Source organism: Canis lupus, chromosome 16, assembly GCF_003254725.2.
Source record: "Canis lupus dingo isolate Sandy chromosome 16, ASM325472v2, whole genome shotgun sequence".
NCBI classification, from domain to species: domain Eukaryota; kingdom Metazoa; phylum Chordata; class Mammalia; order Carnivora; family Canidae; genus Canis; species Canis lupus.
The window spans coordinates 45536294-45556607 of record NC_064258.1 but is presented as its reverse complement, the minus strand read 5'-3'; the positions used below and the strand labels follow the sequence as shown (position 1 = coordinate 45556607).

General features: G+C 40.2%; 1 protein-coding gene across 8 annotated transcripts in view; it reads left to right on the top strand.

The window, feature by feature from the left end:
- The window catches only part of LOC112675194 (coagulation factor XI), a 54033-nt gene extending 46006 nt beyond the window's left edge, over nt 1–8027 (top strand). For 7 of the 8 annotated variants that reach the window (XM_035699745.2, XM_049095150.1, XM_049095151.1 and 4 more), the window contains 8 exons: nt 248–357; nt 459–621; nt 710–816; nt 4279–4447; nt 5612–5787; nt 6375–6470; nt 6983–7122; nt 7670–8027. In XM_035699745.2, coding sequence (XP_035555638.1) covers nt 248–357; nt 459–621; nt 710–816; nt 4279–4447; nt 5612–5787; nt 6375–6470; nt 6983–7122; nt 7670–7831 — 1123 coding nt within the window. In that variant the 3' untranslated portion in view covers nt 7832–8027. Of the gene's footprint in view, nt 1–247; nt 358–458; nt 622–709; nt 817–2079; nt 2189–4278; nt 4448–5611; nt 5788–6374; nt 6471–6982; nt 7123–7669 lie in introns of those variants that run through there. The other variant, XR_007402789.1, reaches the window with a different exon arrangement.
- Nucleotides 8028–20314: the final 12287 nt, after the last annotated feature.

Sequence of the window (20314 nt, the reverse complement as noted above, 5' to 3'; positions counted from 1 at the left end):
CAGAGAGACACGAGCTGAGGGAGAAGCAGGCTCCCTGTGGGGAGTCCAATGTGGGACTTGATCCTGGGATCCTGAGATCACAACCTGAGCCAGAGGCAGATGCTGAACCACCAACCCCCCCCCCCCCCGGGGTGCCCCATGAATTGCCTTTTGTATGTGCTGCAAAAATGGTTCTTTTTGTTGATATGTTTTACATGATACATTTACATCCTCCCTATTCTTTGTTTTGTTTTGTTTTTATGGTTAGAAATCTTTGTCTCCTGAAAACATCTGAAAGCGGATTACCAAGCACACGCATTAAAAAGCACAAAGCTCTCTCTGGTTTTAGTCTGCAGAGCTGCAGGCACAGCGTCCCAGGTAAAGAGCGGCCGCGCTTTCTCCTGGTGGAGATGGGCGACCCGCGGTTGACAAGCGCTGAGGTCTTGGGTCTCACATGTGACCTGTGTTTTGCTGCCTAGTGTTTTGTCACTCTTCCTTTTACCACAACACGGATTTCTTGGGAGAGGAACTGGACATTGTTGATGTGAAGGGTCATGAAGCCTGCCAGAAAATGTGTACCGATGCCATCCGCTGCCAATTTTTTACCTATTCCCCTTCTCCGGAATCTTGCCACGGAGGGAAGTAAGACATATGAAGCCTCACCTGGATGCTCCTGCCCCGTCTCTTGAGGGGTGCATTATGTTTATACTATTGTGTTTCCAACCTGCAGGGGTAAATGTTACTTAAAACTTTCTTCAAATGGATCTCCAACTAAAATACTTCATGGGAGAGGAGGCATCTCTGGATATACACTGAGGTTATGTAAAATGGATAATGGTGAGTCTAATGTTACCTGGAAAAAAATCCATCTGAAGGGGTTATTCTACCCCAAATATATCATGACTGAGACAGTCAATAATAGCCACAAGGAAGAGAAAATTGGTACGGTAATGAGCTTGGATGCAATTTTCTGTTATTTTTGCTCCTGTTACCCAAGCTGACCATGTTTTCGGGGTGAATATTGAGCCTTAACTAAACTCTGCATTGCCTAGTATTGTATGAATATGTGTTTTAAATTGACACATTTATATAACTGGTATTTCATGATGAGAGTCAGGTTTAGCTGACTCTTTGATGTTTGATTCTTGTTAGGAAGCCCAGTGGTCTTTCTTATCCTTTAAAATTAAACATAAAAAAAAATTAAATTAAATTAAACATCAGCCAGCATTTTGGTTAATCAAATCATTTTCATTTTCTGTCCATGGGCCATTACTTGACCTTTAGTTGAAACAGAAACAATGATCATATGTTTTAAAAAGTATGTATTTTTTCCAAGATTTTATTTATTTATTCATGACAGACACAGAGAGAGGGGCAGAGACACAGGCAGAGGGAGAAGCAGGCTCCCTGAGGGGAGCCCGAGGTGGGACTTGATCCCAGGACCCCGGGATCACGACCTGAGCCAAAGGCAGATGCTCAAACACTGAGCCACCAGGCGTCCCTGAAAAATTATGTATTTATTCTAGAAATAAAGTAGCTCCTTTTCAGGGGACTTCCTTCTTTCAAATGGCCTGCAAGTGTTCTGCATATTTATGAATATTGGCAAAAATTTACAGTAAAACCTTGTTTACTTATAACAGTGAGTGTGGTCGAGTAAAAAGGAAATGAAAAGATTGTCTAGATTAAAGGAGACTATAATAACATGAGAATTGTAACAGAAATCAGATCAGCAGTGGCCAATTCCAGTGGCTAATTTCTGAGCACAGTAGCAAGGGCTGGCTTGTAGGCAAACAGATGAACCAAGGGACAGAGAATCCCCAATGGGAAAGGATATACCACACTCCTCCCTAAGCCACCATAATAACCTATTATGACTTCAGTATTTACTGATTTACATAAAACTATATTTTAGACTTTTATTGCCTAATGTTCAATATTCTAAAGCACTACAAATTTAGGATTCAGCTGAGACTTAATGAATAAAATAGAAGTGATGATTATACTTTGTAATAGTTTTCAAAGTATAAAAATCTTTTGTCAGAATTATTTCTCTATTGAGAAGGTGTGTAAATCCTTAACGTCTGTGAATTTGTTTCATAGCATGTACAATATTGCATCCCGTGCTAACATCCTAACTCGGAGACCATGCCTTCCTGGAGTGTAGATGGATCTGATGGGAATCTTTGGATGGCTCAAGCTCCTTTAAAAAGCAAGCCAATTAAGTTGTATCTCAAATATTCTGTTTTCTTCGCAATACATTCGCCTAAGACAGGAAGAGTATTTATGATAATTTTGTCATCTTAATTCTGCTAAGCCCTAGAAGGGACACTTGGCAGACTTTGTTGTTAGTGATGTTGATAGAGTTTCTAAAATGGGAATCAGCACTTACACCTTAAATTGCAGAATCTATTCCCCACCCTCCTTCTTTCATTATCTTCTTCTCTGATGAATGTATGGATCCTGATCTGTGAAGGCTACAGAATATATCAGGTGGAAATTGGTAGCTGAAGCAGAAAATACAAGATAAAGGGAAATAAAATCTTACGGCTTTTTAGGACATCTTCTGAAACTAGATAATTAGGTTTTCCTGCACTATATTAGGTGAAATAATACCCTAATGGGAGGTGATATCTACCAGAGATATTTATCATGACTTATACTGTCCTTGGTCCTCATAACTTTTTGAAAATCCAGAGTAATTGCCATCAAAAGAAATGTTCCCTGCCCCCAAATCTAATGCCAAACACATATTTTCAGCATTTTACTTAAACTGAGAGACAAAACAGAATGAACAAGACCTATTATTTATCCCTAAGAAAATCTTTATTGACCTATCTGTAACATACTTTGGTTACTGCTTACCTATTAGTTTTCCTAAACGTTGCCTTTCCTTTCTTATAAATCATCATCTTATAAATAAATCATCCCTGTAGTTCCAGAATCTAGTCAAACTCTTCAGAATGTTTCTCTGAACCTAATGTCACCCCATCTACTCTCAGGTGACAACTCTTCTCTCAGCACACCAGCCTATTTAAACTATCACAAGCGCACTTCTTCAAGATTCCTTTTCCTGCCCTCTCCTTTTCTTTGAAGCCTGCCCCAGGATTATGCATCCATTTTCCTATTGAGGAAAGAAAGACCTAGAGAGATTATTTTGCACCTATAAAACTACAGAATGGACCATCTAGGACTTGGATTTTGACTAGTGACTCTTTTAACTTCACAATCCTCCTTTAGCTAAGGCCATGAGGCTTCCCTGATCCTCTGGGCCTTACTATTCTGGTGTGTCTGGGTGTAGCATGTTGACATCACTGGTGAGCTTGCTAGAAAAATTTTCACGTCTTGCCCCAGACTGAATCAGAATACAACATTTAAAAGATATTTAAAAGATAACTGGGTGAAAAAAAATAAAGTAAAAATAACATAAAAGATTACCCAGTGATCCATATGCACATTAAAATATGAGAAGACTTGTTCTAGAAAGCTGTTGTCTATGAGTAACTCATTTCCAGTCTATCTAGGTTACTGGGACAGATTTGGTCAAGACTCCCATCAGGAGGGTGACATTCTAGGAAGTAGAAGTAGAATGGATTCTCCTGCCCAGGACAGCTAAGACAGGAAGAAACAAAGGGGTAAATCTGAGTCATAGTCCTTGGAAAGTATCAAGGATTGAACCTAGGGAAACCCAAATTGTCACCAAGGCCAAAAGGCAGAAACAGTTCACAAACAGAAGAGCAGCCCCGGTTTGGATGGAACCCAGCTGGAGCAGGAGAGACTGGGACCAAAGATCAGCCTGAGGGGAAAAAAGATGAGGGGAGGGGGAGGTTGGACGGATGCTGTAAACTGAGTGGAAGGTGCTCACTTTTCTATATAACAGTATTCTGAAATTTTAGCAGGGCTGATTGAAATTCAGATGACTAGACTCCACTGTCCAAGTTTCTGATGTACTGAATCTGAGGGAAGCTCAAGAAATTGCATTTCTAACAGTTGGTCCAAGGGCCACACTTGACAACTACCGCTTTGAAAGAACCATCACAGTTATCACATGAGGGCATATAAGACAGCATGCAATACCAAATGAGACTTTCTTTGGGGGCATGTGATTACAAGCTGCCTTAGTCATTCAATTTTCCTGTGCATGTTTTGCTTGCCAACCTGATTATAAAATGTCTTCAAGTCAAGGTCATGATAAAATAGCGAATCGAGGGAAGGTTTTCTTCTCTTTGTGCCTGAAGGAACATAACTACCGATAAAAAAGGAAGATTTAGGAAGTTACTCATTGCAACCCTTCTGTTGTAGTGTGCACAACCAAAATCAAGCCCAGAATTGTTGGAGGAACGGCATCTGTTCATGGTGAGTGGCCGTGGCAGATAACTTTGCATACCACGTCACCCATCCGGAGACACCTGTGTGGAGGTTCCATCATTGGAAACCAGTGGATACTAACAGCTGCTCACTGTTTTGACCAGTCAGTACTATTACTGTTTTTATAAGTTCCCAGGCTCATATATTTATGAGATCTATCATTAGCAGTTTAGTAAATACTTTAAAAATGTAAATTATCCTATTTGTGCAATTAAATTTCTATTATGAAAAAAAATTTCTGTTATGAAATAAAAAGGAAAAGGGAAGAACTACCTATGGTCTACCAGCATTAGGTTAGGTACAGGAACATGATGGCATATTATTTCACTTTCCCATTTAAATGCATACACATGCCCAGGGGTGTTCTTGCTGTTTCCTTTCAGAACATATCTTCTGTGCCTTACCTTGGGCATCAGTTCCAGAACTAAACACAAAGAGAATTTCCCCTTTTCTAAATCTAGTATGTCATTCCCTGTCTTCTTCACTTCTTCCCTGTCTGGTCTTGTTTCCTCCTCACTCCCCTCCCCTTCCTTTCCTTCCCCTTCCCTCCCCTCCCCTCTTCTCCTCTTCTTTCATCTCCTCTCCTCTCTCTATGTTTCCAAAAATAGGTGAAGTTCATTATGTATCCTCAAATTGGATTCCCTACTTAGGTTAATTTCAACACAGGCCAAACCTAAAAGCTTCTTCAAGAGAGTACATGACATGTATCCTAGGGAATTTTAATTTTAGTTGGCCAAACTTCCTCAGTATTCTCTGACTTTCCAGACATGGTATTGTGTGTTTGTTTTTCTTTTTTCTCAGTATAGCATACTCACATTATAACTCAAAGATCATTTGAAGTCAATAGTTTCCTTTACCTTTTACCTTTTCCATATAGGAAAATGGAATACCAGAAAATCCAAGTGAATTTCTCAGGGTCATGGCTAATCAGTGGTAGGGTTGAGATTAAAACCTGGGACTCTTCATGAGAGGGAAATTGAGAGAAAAAGAGAATGAGAGGGAAAAAATGTGTGTATGTGTGTTTGTTGGAGGGTGAAAAGACCCTTCATTCATTTTTATGTGCTTAATATATTAAGTACTAGCCCAGAACTTTCTACAGGAGGAATATATAAGTGAAAAATCTTAGCATGAAATCATTCCTTTCCATCAAAAAGCCTACCACCTGCAGAAAACATTAGTAATAGGCAGGTAAATAGCAATATAACTCAAATATTTGGGAATTATTTGGTAATGGGAATTTCTCTTCCTCTTACTGTTTATTCATTAGGGTAGAGTCACCTAAAATCTTGCGTGTCTATAGCGGCATTTTAAACCAAACAGAAATTAAAAAGAGCACATCTTTCTTTGGGGTTCAAAAAATAATAATTCATGATCAATATGAAGAGGCGGAAAGTGGGTATGATATTGCCTTGTTGAAACTGGAAACAGCAATGAATTACACAGGTATGTGGAGTTTTAAATGGAAATTTATCAACAATGATGACCTAGATGTAGTGTTTAACACCAGATTCACCAGACCTGACCCAGCAATCTCAGGGTAGTATTGTAATCCTGAAAGAGAGGATGTCTGCAAAGCTAGTCTTTTAGTCTATTCATACTGGAATTCTTTCCCGATTATTAAATCTTATTGTGGGGTGTGAGTGAAGAACTAAGTTTTCTGCAGGTTTCCTCAGCTGCACCAAATGATAGTATCTATAATAAATTGGAATTTTAAAGATGACTTATATCTCTTTTTTAGGGACAAAAGGATTGCAGGTCAGAATGAGTAACCAATTTCTACAGGGTCACAGACCTAGTTAGAGAGATGGACCTAGCAGGGAGGGCTGTACCTTGTCTCCCCATCATTCCCTCACCCTGGGATGTTGATGGATAATGCTAAACATGAGGAATGAAGATGAATAGCAATGAGGCAAAACCCAAATATAATAAATAGAGAACGCACTGCATAATATAAAGTGAAATAAGAGAGTCTCTCCGGAGAGAAGATATATTTTGATTCTGATGACTAAACTATGATTTTTAAAATTTAGATGCTCAAAGACCCATATGTCTACCTTCCAAAGGAGATAGAAATGTAATATATACTGATTGCTGGGTGACTGGATGGGGGTACAGAAGATTAGCAGGTAAGGAATGATGTATCTCAATGTGCTTCATCCTAAAGATAAAAGAACATAGTTCAGTCTTACCCTTTCCTAGTATCAAGCAAGGCACACAGCTAAAATGTGAGTAAAATAATCACATCCTTCAATGACAGAGAGCATGTTAATAAAAGTGAAAAGGCAAAAATTGCCCAAGTGAGGAGGATCCCACATCTGTTTGATTGGAAAATTTAAATATGACAGTCTCTTTAAAGACTAATTGAAGTTTAATGTGAAACCTAGCACTTTTCATGAAATGTCCTAGCCTGTTACCAGTTATTTTCTCTGGGAAGTAATTCCAGTTAGAACCATACTTAGTTTAGAGCTTAATGTTAACAAATAATCTCTTCTCTATACTTGGTAGTTACAAAAGGTCTGTGAGATAAACCTAATATTTTTTTCCTTCTAGATTTTTATGTAGATATTTTTATTTCAAATACACATCTTTATATTATATATATGATCATTCCATTAACAAGCCAAGATATTTTTTTCAGGCGAAATACAAAATACGCTCCAGAAAGCTAACGTACCCTTGGTGACAACTGAAGAATGCCAGATAAGATACAAAGGACACAAAATAACCAATAAGATGATCTGTGCAGGCTATAGAGAAGGAGGGAAGGATGCCTGTAAGGTAAGAGTGTTTTCAACCAATTAAATATATTCAGGGACACTTGGGTGTCTCAGTGGTTGAGCGTCTGCCTTTGGCTCAGGGCGTGATCCTGGGGTCCTGGGATTGGGTCCCACACAGGGCTCCCCATGGGGAGGCTGCTTCTCCCTCTACTTATGTCTCTGCCCCTCTCTATGTGTCTCTTATGAGTAAATAAATAAAAATCTTTTCTAAAAAATGAATATATTCACATTAGAATGTTTAATGCATTTTTTTTTTTTTTTAAAGAGACAGCACCCGTCAGGGGAAGGGCAGAGGGAGAAGGAGAGAATCCCAAGCAGGCTCCATAGCTGTACCACCCAAGCTCCCCAGAAAGGTTAAAGCATTTAAAAAGCAGTTTTCTGCCCCTGACTAGGGAACCATGGCATATTTGTTTTTACTCACATTGAAGTTTATTAAAGAGCCAAGAATAGAATTTGAGGCAAAATCACTCTGAGAAACATGTATTTGAGATGAGAAGCATCTGAACTCATCTGTGCATCTTTTCTTTTTTTTTTCTCCTCCATCACAGGGAGACTCAGGGGGGCCTTTGTCCTGCAAACACAATGAGGTCTGGCACTTGGTGGGCATCACCAGCTGGGGAGAAGGCTGTGGCCAAAGGGAACGGCCAGGAGTTTATACCAATGTGGTTGAGTACCTGGACTGGATTTTGAAGAAAACTCAAGCAGTGTGAAAGAGTCCCCAGAGGCCATTTGACATCTGACCCTGATAAGGCATAACAGATTATTTCTGGGTGGGAAGGTTCTGATTTCACTGAAGAAGAAGACACACCATTTCCCTCCATGGGTTATAGTACTGAGACAGTAACGCATGGGAGGGGGTTGGTATTTGTGAGAATGTGCCAATTAAAAACAAACTCATTGTCAAAATTCCCATTCTATGATAAGCATAGTTTGTGTTCAGCATCCAGTCTCTTGCTTTCTGATCACACCTTACTGAGCCAAAGAAATACTACACGGTGATATCTTTTAAGATTCAAGTATTGAGAGTTTTAAGATTAAAGAATCAAGTTGTGGCGCCAGAGGCTCCAGTGGGACTGCCAAAAGCAACCACCATGAAAAGATTCGTTAAGAAATGGGAGCTGGAGAAAATGGGGACAAGGACAGTCACTATCAATTTGCAAGAATCTGTACTCTGCCTATGTGAATATCTTTCTTTTGTGAAAGGAGAATTTGGGTTCAATGGCAGGTTTTCAGAATAATCAGGAATGTTTGTCACTTCAATTTTTTTTGAGAGAGAGAGGAAGAAAGAGAGATAACATGAGTGGGAGGAAAGGCAGAAGGAGAGGGAGAGAGAGAGAATCTTAAGCAGGTTCCATGCTCAGCATATAGCTTGATGTGGGGTTCAATCCCATGACCCTGAGATCATCACCTTAGTGAAATCAACAGTTGGACTCTCAACTGACTGAGTCACCCAGATAACCCTGTCATTTCAATTTTGTAATATGTTTTTAAATTGGTTTGGGTAGACACAAGCCATGAGTGAGTGTGAATGTGGACTCTAGAATTTCTATATGGGAAAGGATTGAAGGCTGTAATTTACCTAAAAGTGGCACCTTAAGGGAAGAATCTTAAAGTTGACTTTCCTTAAAAACTATTAGTGCGTGGAATATATATTTATTCAGTGTGGTTCTGGGTAATGGAAGCTGATAGAGGTGAGGGGAGCAAGCTAGAGCCTTCCTAAGACAAGGTGCCAGTGTGAGTGTGAGTCTACAAATCTACATTTATGGTAATAAAAGAATTGGACAGAAATCATACACAGTACATCCATACTACAGGGAAAAAGCAATTTAGGAACAAATGGATGGCTCGTAGAGTCTTTGTTATCTTCAAAACAGCTCTCTGTATGTTAAGTATTAGGGTTTTTCCCTGTAGTGAGAATATTTGCCTGGTAATTGTTTCTAATGTGGTGCAATAACTAGAGTGTCTTCACTGCAGTTTTCAGCCTATGTCAACAACTTTACATCTTATCCAATACGAAAATTACTTATTGAGCACACAGAACTATAGAACACAATGTAAGCAAGTAGCCGTGTCCTTGCCTTCATGGATCCCTGGTCTAGTTAGCATAAACAACAAAAAGAAAACAATTACACGAGCATAAAACTTCAGGGAGGGATGCCCAGGGTTCTATGACAAGGAGAGCAAGAAGAGCATTTGAGGCAGGTTCAAGGACTGGGATAAAAATGAGTTTGTGCTGAGGAAGACAAACGAAAAACCAAAGCAAACAGAACCCCAAATCAAAGACTGGGATGGTATAAAGGGCCCCAGATCCAAAATGCTTACAGAGTCAAACAAGACTGGAACTGAGACTTGAGCACCTTTAAGATTACCAAAGAGCAGCAACAATGTTCCTATTATTTGCTCATTACCTTAGTAGTCTTGACGTAACACTTAACATTAAAAAAAAAAAAGTTAGGATATAATTCCTCATAGGAAGAGATCTTTCCTCTATGTTCCCCATTTGTGTCTTTTGTTTTGTTCAAAAGGAGAGGAAGAGGCATGAAAGGTGGAGGAGACCATGTGTTACTAATGCATTTCTGAATAAATATGTGCTCTTTAAAAGAAGGATAGAGAAAAAGATCTTTCTGGAAAGTCTTTCTCGACAAATATTTGAGAAAACCGTATTAGTTTTGTCACACTTAATGTTGTATATTATTTTAATTTTTGAACAGTAAGTATATGCCCATGATTCAGAAATGGAAACAGTGTGAGGAGATATAAAATATACAATGGGAAGGTCTCCTGCTCTGCATCAGAAGATTGCACACTCTACACACAGTTCAGCACTGTTCTTGTTTTCATGTAGTTCTCTGCCTTCAAAATATTTCTGATTGGTGCATAAAGGGCTTTCTCAGTCTGTTTTTTACAAAAGTATGGTATTCCAGTATGGGGATTCCATACGCTAGCTGCCCACTGATGGACATTTAGGTGGTTTCCAATTTTTTCACTCATTGATATGTATGCAGGTAAATTTGTAGCTTATATTCCAGAAGTAGGATTGCTGAAAACGAAACAAAAAGAGCAAATGCATTTGTAATTTTGATAAATATTATCCAATCTCTCTTCAAAAATCGGTGGCCATTTTCTCTCCAATTGGCAATGCAACAGAGGGTCACATTTGAGTAACATTATGATATTACAACTTGGGAATTTTTGATGGCCTGATAGTTGGATAAAGGTATCTCAATGTAGTTTTTTTTTTTTTTTGCAATTTTCTTAATATAAATGTCATTAAACATTACATGTGTAAGATGACCAACTTATTAACAGCTTAATTTTTATTTAAATATTAATTTAGTAGTTACCGTGTAGACAAAAATAGATTATGTTCCTTGCAGCCTTATAAACATGGTAGGGGCAGTCCGGATGGCTCAGCAGTTTAGCGCTGCCTTTGGCCCAGGATATGATCCTGGGGTCCTGGGATCGAGTCCCACATCGGGCCCCCAGCATGAAGCCTGCTTCTCCCTCTGCCTGTGTCTCTGCCTCTCTCTCTCTCTCCCTCTCTGTGTGTCTCTCATGAATAAATAAACAAAATCTTAAAAAAAAAAAAAAACATGGTAAGAATTCTTGCAAGAAAAAAAAAGCCTAAAACATCCAGAGCTTATCTTGTTCTAACTGGACAGTAGCTCAGTATTATGAAAATATTGGTTGGCTGTCCTTCCCCTTGCATGTTACAGACATAAATTTGGGCCAGAAGTAGTGCCATCTCCAGTTCCAGGGATGGATCCTGACTTGTGTGCATCCAGTAATAAATGCTATCTTCCTTGCCCTGGGAATTAGTCTGTGGATGAGTGAGTCTAGGCAGCTGGCACATGCATCCCCCAGCTACTGTGATTGGCTCAGAGATGTCAATCTGAGCAACATTTAAGACTTTGATTACGGATGGGAATGACTTTCTCCTCCTCCTCCATGTGAATGAGGAAGCACTGATCTTGGTTGTGGCAATAGCAGTTTTGAGAAGTTTTGAGAAGTCAGCCCAGGGCCCACTGAGACATAGATACAGAATGCCTGAGGCCTGAACAAAGTCTGGGCCTCCCTGCTTCATTGCAAAAAATCCCTTTTCATGTTTATAACAGTTCAAATTGGGTTTTCTATTACTTGCAGTGGACACATTAGGATGTACTGCGAATTAGTGACCTAAAGTATTAATATTACCCTGATTCAAATAAATGTAACCTACATATAATTAGGCACTTACAACCTATTCTACAGGACATGGTCTGTTTTTTTCTTCTATTTTTTTTGTTTTTTCTTCTAATTTTAAAAGTTATTATTTTTTTAAAAAATAATTTTGATTCTATGCATTCAAAGAAAGGTTGGTTGTGACTCTTTATAGAGCTGTCCCTCTCTCTGAGATGAGTGGTGCTCCTGGGCAGTGAGTGATGAGGTCTCACCTAATGCGGTTCTCACAGGCCAGCACCCTGGGCACCCACACGTTGCCATTATCATAGACTCTAGGAAGTGAACCCAAACTTTGGTATGAGAATCATATACAATATTAAGCCATTTATTTAAGAAAGACTGTAAACATCACATTTTATATTATATATGTTACACTTAGGGCCCTACCCATTGTCCATCCTCATTAAAGAATCAGGGAACCTGATCCATTTGACGAAGAGGCATCTTTCCCTTTGGTCCTGTTCAGTCCCTCTTCTCTCTTCATCCTCTGGACTCTACAATGTGCTGGGCCTGGAAAATCCAGGTCTTCTGATTATAATCCCTGGTTCTCCCAGGGCCAATCCAAACGTGAAAGGAAGTCAGATAACACATGAAGAGGCAGTCCTTTGTCAGGGCATGTCCTTCTTTTTGTGGCCACATACATATTAGAAAGAAACAGGTTTCTAAGGCGCTACACGTTACCACAGGCGTTTTACACAGACCTGCTCTTCTGTGCACCCACGGCCTCGCTACTCAGGGAAGGCTGCTGTTCTCAGGAGGTGTGTGTCCTCCAGCCACTTCTAGTTCAGTTTTGGGGAATAGCGCACATGGAAATCAACCAGGATCTTCTTGAGCAGCCTGGTAAACCATCCTATGGAAGGTGTGCCTGTAACGGGAGCATACCATTATCATGGCCTTCTATCCCAAAAGACTTAAAATGGACATTCTAGAGTTAAGCCAAGAGCTTAAGTGGATACCATAAACCTGAAATCTGGTAGGCCCAACAGCCAGTGATTCGTATTGTTAATAATAGCACTTTGATTAGCAAAAATAAGAAAATACAAATAAGGAATTACAATTATCTACCTCTTACAAGTGCGCCTGCACTTACAAGTGCTGCACGCTCTACTGTGTGCTTTACCCTTTCTACCGTCTCATGCTCCTTGTTACCACCACGTATGATAAGGTATTGTTATTTCCATTGCAACAGAATGTTATTTGCTTTTACAGGGGAAAAAAAGAAAATTCAGCTTGTACATATTTTCAGCTTAATTCGCCATTGTCCCACTAGATGGCACTTTGATACCTCTTCTTGTTACATTTTAAGCCCTAGTATCCAGACAGAATGCATTTAATATTGTCTAAAATTCTAGGTACAGACGTATCTAGCAGCCTTCAATCAATTGCTTCAATTCAGATACGCTTGACTTTTCTAATATGATTGCTGTAAATATCTAGTCTCTAGATAGTGGACAATGCGCTTCGGAGGCCCCAACTTTGGGGACTTCCCTTCCCGTTAGTGACTAACTACTGTGAACCCCCAACAGTGGGCGCAGGTGGGTCTAGGTGTGCCAGGTGTGCTCCTCAGACACCTGGAGGACCGCAGGGGGAGAGCTCTCCTGTGTTCCACCAAACCATCCCTGTTGTCATTTGTCGCATGGATCAGGACTCCTTGTCATGTCTCTGTGGATTCCTATAAGCCACTGCCACTGTCCCCACCGTCCCACAACCCCCTCAACCTTCTGGTCACTCCCTGCCTCTCCCTCACACCTGATTTGCTAAACATGGGAACGGAATGCCCTCCCTTGATTACTCAGAATATTAGCCTCAAGTTGCAATATTTAAAACAAACAGTTTTTGAATCCTAGAGGCTTGATGATAACAGAAAAGAAAAAAAAAAAAAGAAAAGAAAAGGAATACCCCCCCCCCACACACACACACCTACAGGCAAACACATACACACGTGCACACACTCAGAAGTGGATGTGGACACAGCCCCTCCAAAGCTCCACGGGTCCAGATCCTGCCTGCAGGTTTCCCTCCTGGCTGACTGTTGCAAGGCCGGGCTCAAGCACACTCCAACCACGGGGCCCACAGGGACAGAAGCGGCTTTGGTGGGGCAGTTGCTCGTGCTACTCTGTGCCTACAGAGGTCTCTATCCTTGGGTTTCATTACCCGGGTCTGGAAGCAGTTGCTCCTCATTCCGACTCAGCGCCCTAAGGTCAGTGGCAGGGCCTGCAGGGTAGTTACCTCGCTTCCTCCCCACGCCCCTCATTTCAGCAGCTCAGGTCGTCAAGGGAGGAAGGGTGAGTACCTTGGGGCAATATGTTTAGAGGGAGGGCGAGCCCACCTTCACATAACTTGTAATTCAGTATATCGTGACAGATCTCATTACGTGCTGCTAATCTCTCACTGTGCCTCATTTATACATGAGACTTCATCACAGGTAGGTCCATAGAGGAAAAAGCATAGTATCTAGAGGGTCTGGTACTGTCTGCAGTTTCAGGGCATCTACTGGAGGCCTGGGGTTGCACCCCCGCGGATGGAGGTGGGGAAACTACTGTGTGCCACGGAAAGCTACTTAGGGCCAGAACCATCTGCACTGGGTTTGTCCCCTTCATGTGAACAGGGCCTGACCTATGGGTCTTCCCCTGACTCATGGGCAGTGTGCAGGACGTTGGCCAGCTGACTTAGGGGCGTGAAAAAAATGAGAATAAAAAACTGGTGGAAAGATAGTGTGGGGAAGAAGGCTTAAGGATGCGGTTCTTGAGTGGGCTCAGTGTGAAATCTTCCCAGCTTCCAAAGATGCCACCAGAGGGTGCGGTCTGCCTGGGAGTTGCATACCAATGCCCTGTGGCAGTTTGGAGCCATGGAGAAGTTCCTTGCAGCCTTAAAATGGCATTCCTCCTCAGTCCCACTTTACACTGTCTACAATCTGTAGCTCTCCTGGTCTCAGAAGCACTGGGTTTGAGCAGCCTGTAACAAAGTTATCACTCAGCACTACTGAGCAGAGGTGCTCAGGTATTGTGGGAGGTCATGTGGTGCAGCCACTGGAAATTTGCAGATACTATCCATTTTTTTTTTTTTTAAGATTTTATTCATCTGACAGAGAGAGAGAGAGAACACAAGCAGAGGCAGAGGGAGAGGGAGAAGCAGATTCCCCACCAACCAGGGAGCCTGACATGGGGTTTGATCCCAGGACCCCAGGGTCATGACTCAGCCAAAGGTAGATGCTTAATCAACTGAGTCACCCAGGTGCCCTAATACTGTCCATCGTTATCTGGTTCCCATGAGGTCCAGTGGGAGACATCTGCAGTGCCTGGGGATTGCAGGAATGCACTTCAAATGCCTCCCCAGCTCAGCCATTGGGCCTTTAAGTTAAAATCACCTATGGAATTTTTTTTTTTTTTTTATAGCTCCCTTCAGAAAGCGAGTTCAGATGATACCCTTCTAGTAAGAGGTGCCTGAGGGGCAGATATTTATTTGAGCACTACATAATTTGGGGGGAAATGAAGCCTTAGAAGTCATACTTTATTCAAATGTAACCCATTAAATTGTTTACCTAAAGAAGAAAGCATAGTCTCTGTTAGACCACAGAGCAAACTTCTACACAAAAGTATTATTTTGAAATGAATTTCACTTCAAACATTTCCTTTTAAACTTAATGATTGCTACAAAGCAGAGGACCCAAAGATGCAAATACCAAAAATATTCAAAACTCCTAGAGAAAAACTAACAAAATTAACTCTCATCCATTACCCAATTTATCCAAGAATAGTTATTAAAATTAATTTTGAGACCTGTAACTGTCATATTTTATTACAGAGGATAGGAGATAGGGAAAAACCTTTTAAAACACAATTGGTAAAAAAATTAAAAAATAAAAAATAAAACACAATTGGTAATTATATAAAATGAGAAATGTTAAATGTTTTGTCAGGAGAACTTACTGGAAATGTTTTCATTATATTTCATACATTTAAATTTTTTTCTCTAAAATACAATGGGTGAATTCATAAATATTTCAATAAATGTCATGATTCTTTAAAGATTTTTTGTTGATGTTGTACATCTAAAAAAGTGGTTACATAAAATCATATAAAATTTCTGTTAAATATGTTAAATATTATCTGAAAAGTTTTGCCTTCTTAACTAATGGAAGCTTTTGGCCCAAGTTCACCTTCAGATTACCAAAAATAATGACTTAAGGCTCTTTAAAATGTTGAAGAATTTTTAATGGTATTTTGTGACTATAAACATAAGATCTGTTTCTTGAAGATTTGTAAACTCCATCACAGTACAGAGAGATGAATAAAAATCACCCACCATCCCAAAGCACAGAGCTCGCACTCTGAATTCCTTCCAGTCATTTTGTATTTCTAGAACCTAATAAAGCCAGTTTGAGAGGGAAACTTTGGTGCAGTGTTGTATTTGAATATAGATAGAAACATCCAACATGAAGCACAAACACAGAGAATTCAGATTTGGATTAAAATAAAGAGAGAAGCCATTTTATTCGATGTGAATGGATCTAAACTGATTTGACCTCTCCAAAAATGTCATGTTCTTTTGGTAAATAGTTTCTCACTGACTAGAGGAAGGTTGGCCGCTTCATACTCCCTTCCCCCACTAACTGCCTGTGAGATGGTATGTGACAGAGAAAGCAAGTGTTAGACCAAATTCTACCTAACATACAAACATTTATTAGCAAGGATGTACAAAAAGTTATACATGTCCCTGTGGTTTTGGGGGTGTCTGTAGGTTTACTACGAGGGGGACACAATTCTGGTAGAAGAATCTTGAGGTGGACTGGTATTCAGTAGACATTTCGAGCATCAGTGGGGTTCTGGCTCCAGATCTTGAAGGTGACATGGAAGACACAGGTGTGGGATTTACAGGATTTTCCTTTTCCACTCAGGTGTTGGTAGCACGGCCTGTGCAGATGCTTCCAACTAGCCTTCATTCCTCCTAAACAACACAATTGTGCTTCCTTGTTAATTTTGCTAACTACCAGCCCCTCTGGTGGAGATTCTGATAGCATCCTTTGAAATACTAAGTAACCATCCCTGGGTTACTGATCTGTGCTGAGAGTACCTCAGATGCTAAGTAAGCACTCCTGTTACTGTTGAGGGTAACCTGTCACCCACATACATACTAGTCTCCTCCATTTAATCCTTTCCTTCCCTTTATCTAGTTTCAACCAGAAGTCAAAGTGACCCCATTACATCTTACGTGTAATCATGTTACTTTTTTTGCTCAGAAGCCTCCAGTGGCTCACCAGCAACCTTAGAGCATAAGGCAACTTCACGGAATGGCCTATCAGATCCTCCACAACACACACCTGTCATACGTAGAGGAAAGACTCAAATATTTTTGTACGAGTAACCAAACATAAGAACCAATGGATATGGAGGTATTTTTAAAATAAACTACCACATAATAGAGTTTTTGTTCTATTTCCAGTGAGTTTTTTTTTTAAACTCCTTTCTGCTAATACTCTTAATTCTCCAGCTGTGATGTATTTGCAGACTGAAAAGCTGCTCAACTGCCCTAAAGGGACTCCTGAATTAATCTGGAGATAATTTAAATACAGGAAGAACCTTGTTTATTATGAATTTCATTTTTAGCACCAGTGCACCCACCATGAGACCCATCATGCCTTCAAACAGTTAGTTGTTTATTTTTCATTGGCATTCATATCTGGTACTGTTTATTATGGCATCGCTGATAATCACTATCTGCTGCTTTACAGTCTTTCATTTTTTTTCCTGAGCTTCAAAGTCCTATTGGCCTGCAAATACTACTAAGAAGCAAAAAGACCATGTTACATTTTGTGGCACTCAAGGCCGCCAAAATTAAGTTGATGCCCTGAATGAGATTTTACAAATTTGATGGCATCTTTTAAAATTTCTTATTTATTTTAACTTCTACTGAGACGTTAGTTTTTTAAAGTTGGAAGCTTCCAGTTGTATCTTCCCTCCCTCTCAGTGTTCTGATCCATTGCAGAGACCAGGATATTAAATTTAACCAAAGAGGGTACCATAGACCAGGCAATGTTCCCCCCTCCCGAAGATGCCCATGTCCTAACTCTTAGAACCTGTGACTATGTTAATTTACATAGGAGAAGGGACATTGCTGAGGTGATGAAGCATCTTGTGATGGGGGGGTTATCCCAGCGAGCCCAGTGCAATCACAAAATCTTTATGAGGAGACAGGAGGACCAAAGCCAGTAATAGATGTGACCATGGAAGCAAAGGGTTTGCAAGATGCAAGAAAGGGCCACTGGCCAAGGAGCGCAGGTCCTTCTGAAAGCTGGAAAGGGCAAGGAAATGGATATTCCCCTCAGAGCTTCCAGAAACACTGAAGTCCTGCCAACACCTCAACTTTAGTCAGTGAGACTGAATTGAGACTTCTGACCTCCAGAACTGTTAGATGATAAATTTGCTTTGTTTTAAGCTGCTGAGTTTGTAGTAATTTGTCAGAACAGCAGTAGGAAATTAATGCCCAGGGCTTTAGGAACCTCCCCTGTCGGCAGAGATGGTAGCTTTGTAGTAGAAGACCATTAAAAGTGCAAATACATAGAGTAAAATATTTTTGCTTTATGGGGGCACATTTCTGTGGCTGCTGAAAGTCTGCCCTGAATGCAAACTCCTATCATTCAAGGACACCATCTGCATTAGCATATTTTTTTCTTAAGTGTCCCAAGAATAATAATCTTGTCAGAATCGTGTGAGGCTCCACTGAGGAGGAGCAAAAGGGGACGGTGGACAGGCTAGAGCCTGAAGAAGCTGACTCGACTCTGAACTGTTCCACCTGACAGAGGAAAGGTCAGCTGACAGAGGAAAGGTCAACCATGTTGGCAGTCTATTGCTCCATTTCGTGCACTTAATAGCATTATTAATGTGCCCAGGGGAGTGCAGACCCGATTTTTGTTTGACTGTGAGAAGATAGCATTGGCCCAGACAGATTTGGCTTTGATTTCTCTGTTTCCCACCGTCATGAATGTACAGCTACTGATGAAAACTAACTTCTTTCAAATAAAGCCTCTTATTTCCCTTCAAGTAAGAAAAATATGGTGGACGTTTAGGAAAACAAGAGTGTAAATTTCTCTTGTAGGTAGCCAGGGAATCTGGGCTCAGATATCCCACCTCACCTACAGTTTGTGTGGTCACCCACTTCTGATATTTTAGGCACTCTCGGTTGAATAAATTGTAATCTAAGAAGGTGCAAGTTCATTCCTTGGGAATCGAGAGCCCTGAGCTTTTCACATCTCATTCATCAGCAGGGTCTCTGCTTTCAATTTCAGTGCCTCTTCTCTGCTGCCAGGCAATGCCCAGCCATCACCACCTCTTTCCTGCCTAAACTAATGTGAGTCTTCGAATGGGTATCCTTACCATTTCTTTGTGCTTTCTTACAATTTGTTCTTTGCAAGTAAGCAGAATTTTTTCAATATAGATTCCTGGACTTCAAGATCAGATCTTTCTAGGTGTTTGATTTTTACCTAAATTCTGACTCATTACCTGAGACTTCTAATCCCTGATACATCTGGCCCCTGCATCTCTGACAACCATCATTACCCATCACTCCACATCCTTGTCCTTGTTCTCCACCAATGCATTTTGCTGAGGCCCTGGGTAAGGGCTTCTCTGTTGGGAAGGCACTACTCTCAGCTTTCACTTGAATGGATCTTATTAATTCTCAGCTCAAATTATATGTGTTTTTTTTCTATTTTTGATCCTAGACTAGAAGTTCTGCTTCTAAAATATAGTTGATTTACAATAAGTATTTGCTGAGTGAATGAATACATGAATGAGTTAATGAATATGCAGAAAGCCAATTGCTTGCTTCTTGGGGTTTACCACAAACATACATTTCTAAAACCAGAGCAACAGAACCTTTTAATTCACAATGCTTTTCTGTTTTCCCATGCTTGTTACTGGAAATTCAAGTTTCTGTGTAATTTTCCCTAATAGAACATAATTGCCCTGAAAGATCTGTCCCCTGGAACAGACATTTGTCATAAATGAAAGCATTGCTGTTAACATGGCAAACAAACAACTGAATAGATTATTCTATTCTCTAAAGGGGACGCTATCAAAGGTCAAGCAAATGTTGAGACTTACTTACATTCTTTAATAAGTTGTTTAAAGTGTGGAGTGGGTCTGAAATGCGCTTTGAAACAGCAGAATAGAGCAATACCCTTTCTATAGCCCAGGCTGTGCTCATCACCCAGGACAATCTTTGTAGCTCTAGAAAGAGGTTGCTTTAGTTTCAGAAGCCTCATTAGATTGACTGGATTGTTTTTGTGCTGAGTCATCTCCTGTCAGGTAGAGGAGAAAAAAAGGGGGGATGTGGTTTGAAAGCATAAGATTCTTTGCCTAAGTAATAACAAAAATCTCTCTGGAAAAATTGGACAGTTGCATTCGGGGCCATTGATAACTTTCAGATTAACTGCCAACACTCCTTACAACTACTGTAAAACACTCTGGTTGATTCCACCATCCATGAAACGCTCATGGCTCAAAGGCTAGTTTGTAGCGCACACATGAGCTTCTGTGCAGTTGAATAACAGCTTCGGAATTGGCTGTTTGCATGTCCAGATTACTTTTACTTGTTATTGTAAAGAAGTAATTTACTTATAATTACATAAGCCCCGACCTGAAAGAGTTTCCATGACCAAAATTGGAACAATTTGAGTAACAAAATGAATGATGTAGTATTGGGTCATATCCCAAAGCAAAAAATGGAAATACCCATGAGTTTAAACTGATAAAAAATAATTGAATAAGTGCAAAAATGAGAGTGGAGAGAAATCTACGCAGAAGAATTCCAAATAACTTACAGAAAAATTCCTGCTATCACAAAAGTGGGGTTAATTCTCTACCTGTTTCTTCTGATGGGTGCAGGATGGCGAGGGATGAAAAGGTAGTTTTACAGTGTGAAACCAGCAAGGTGAATGAGGTTAACATCATCAGTGGTCAGTCATATTAATA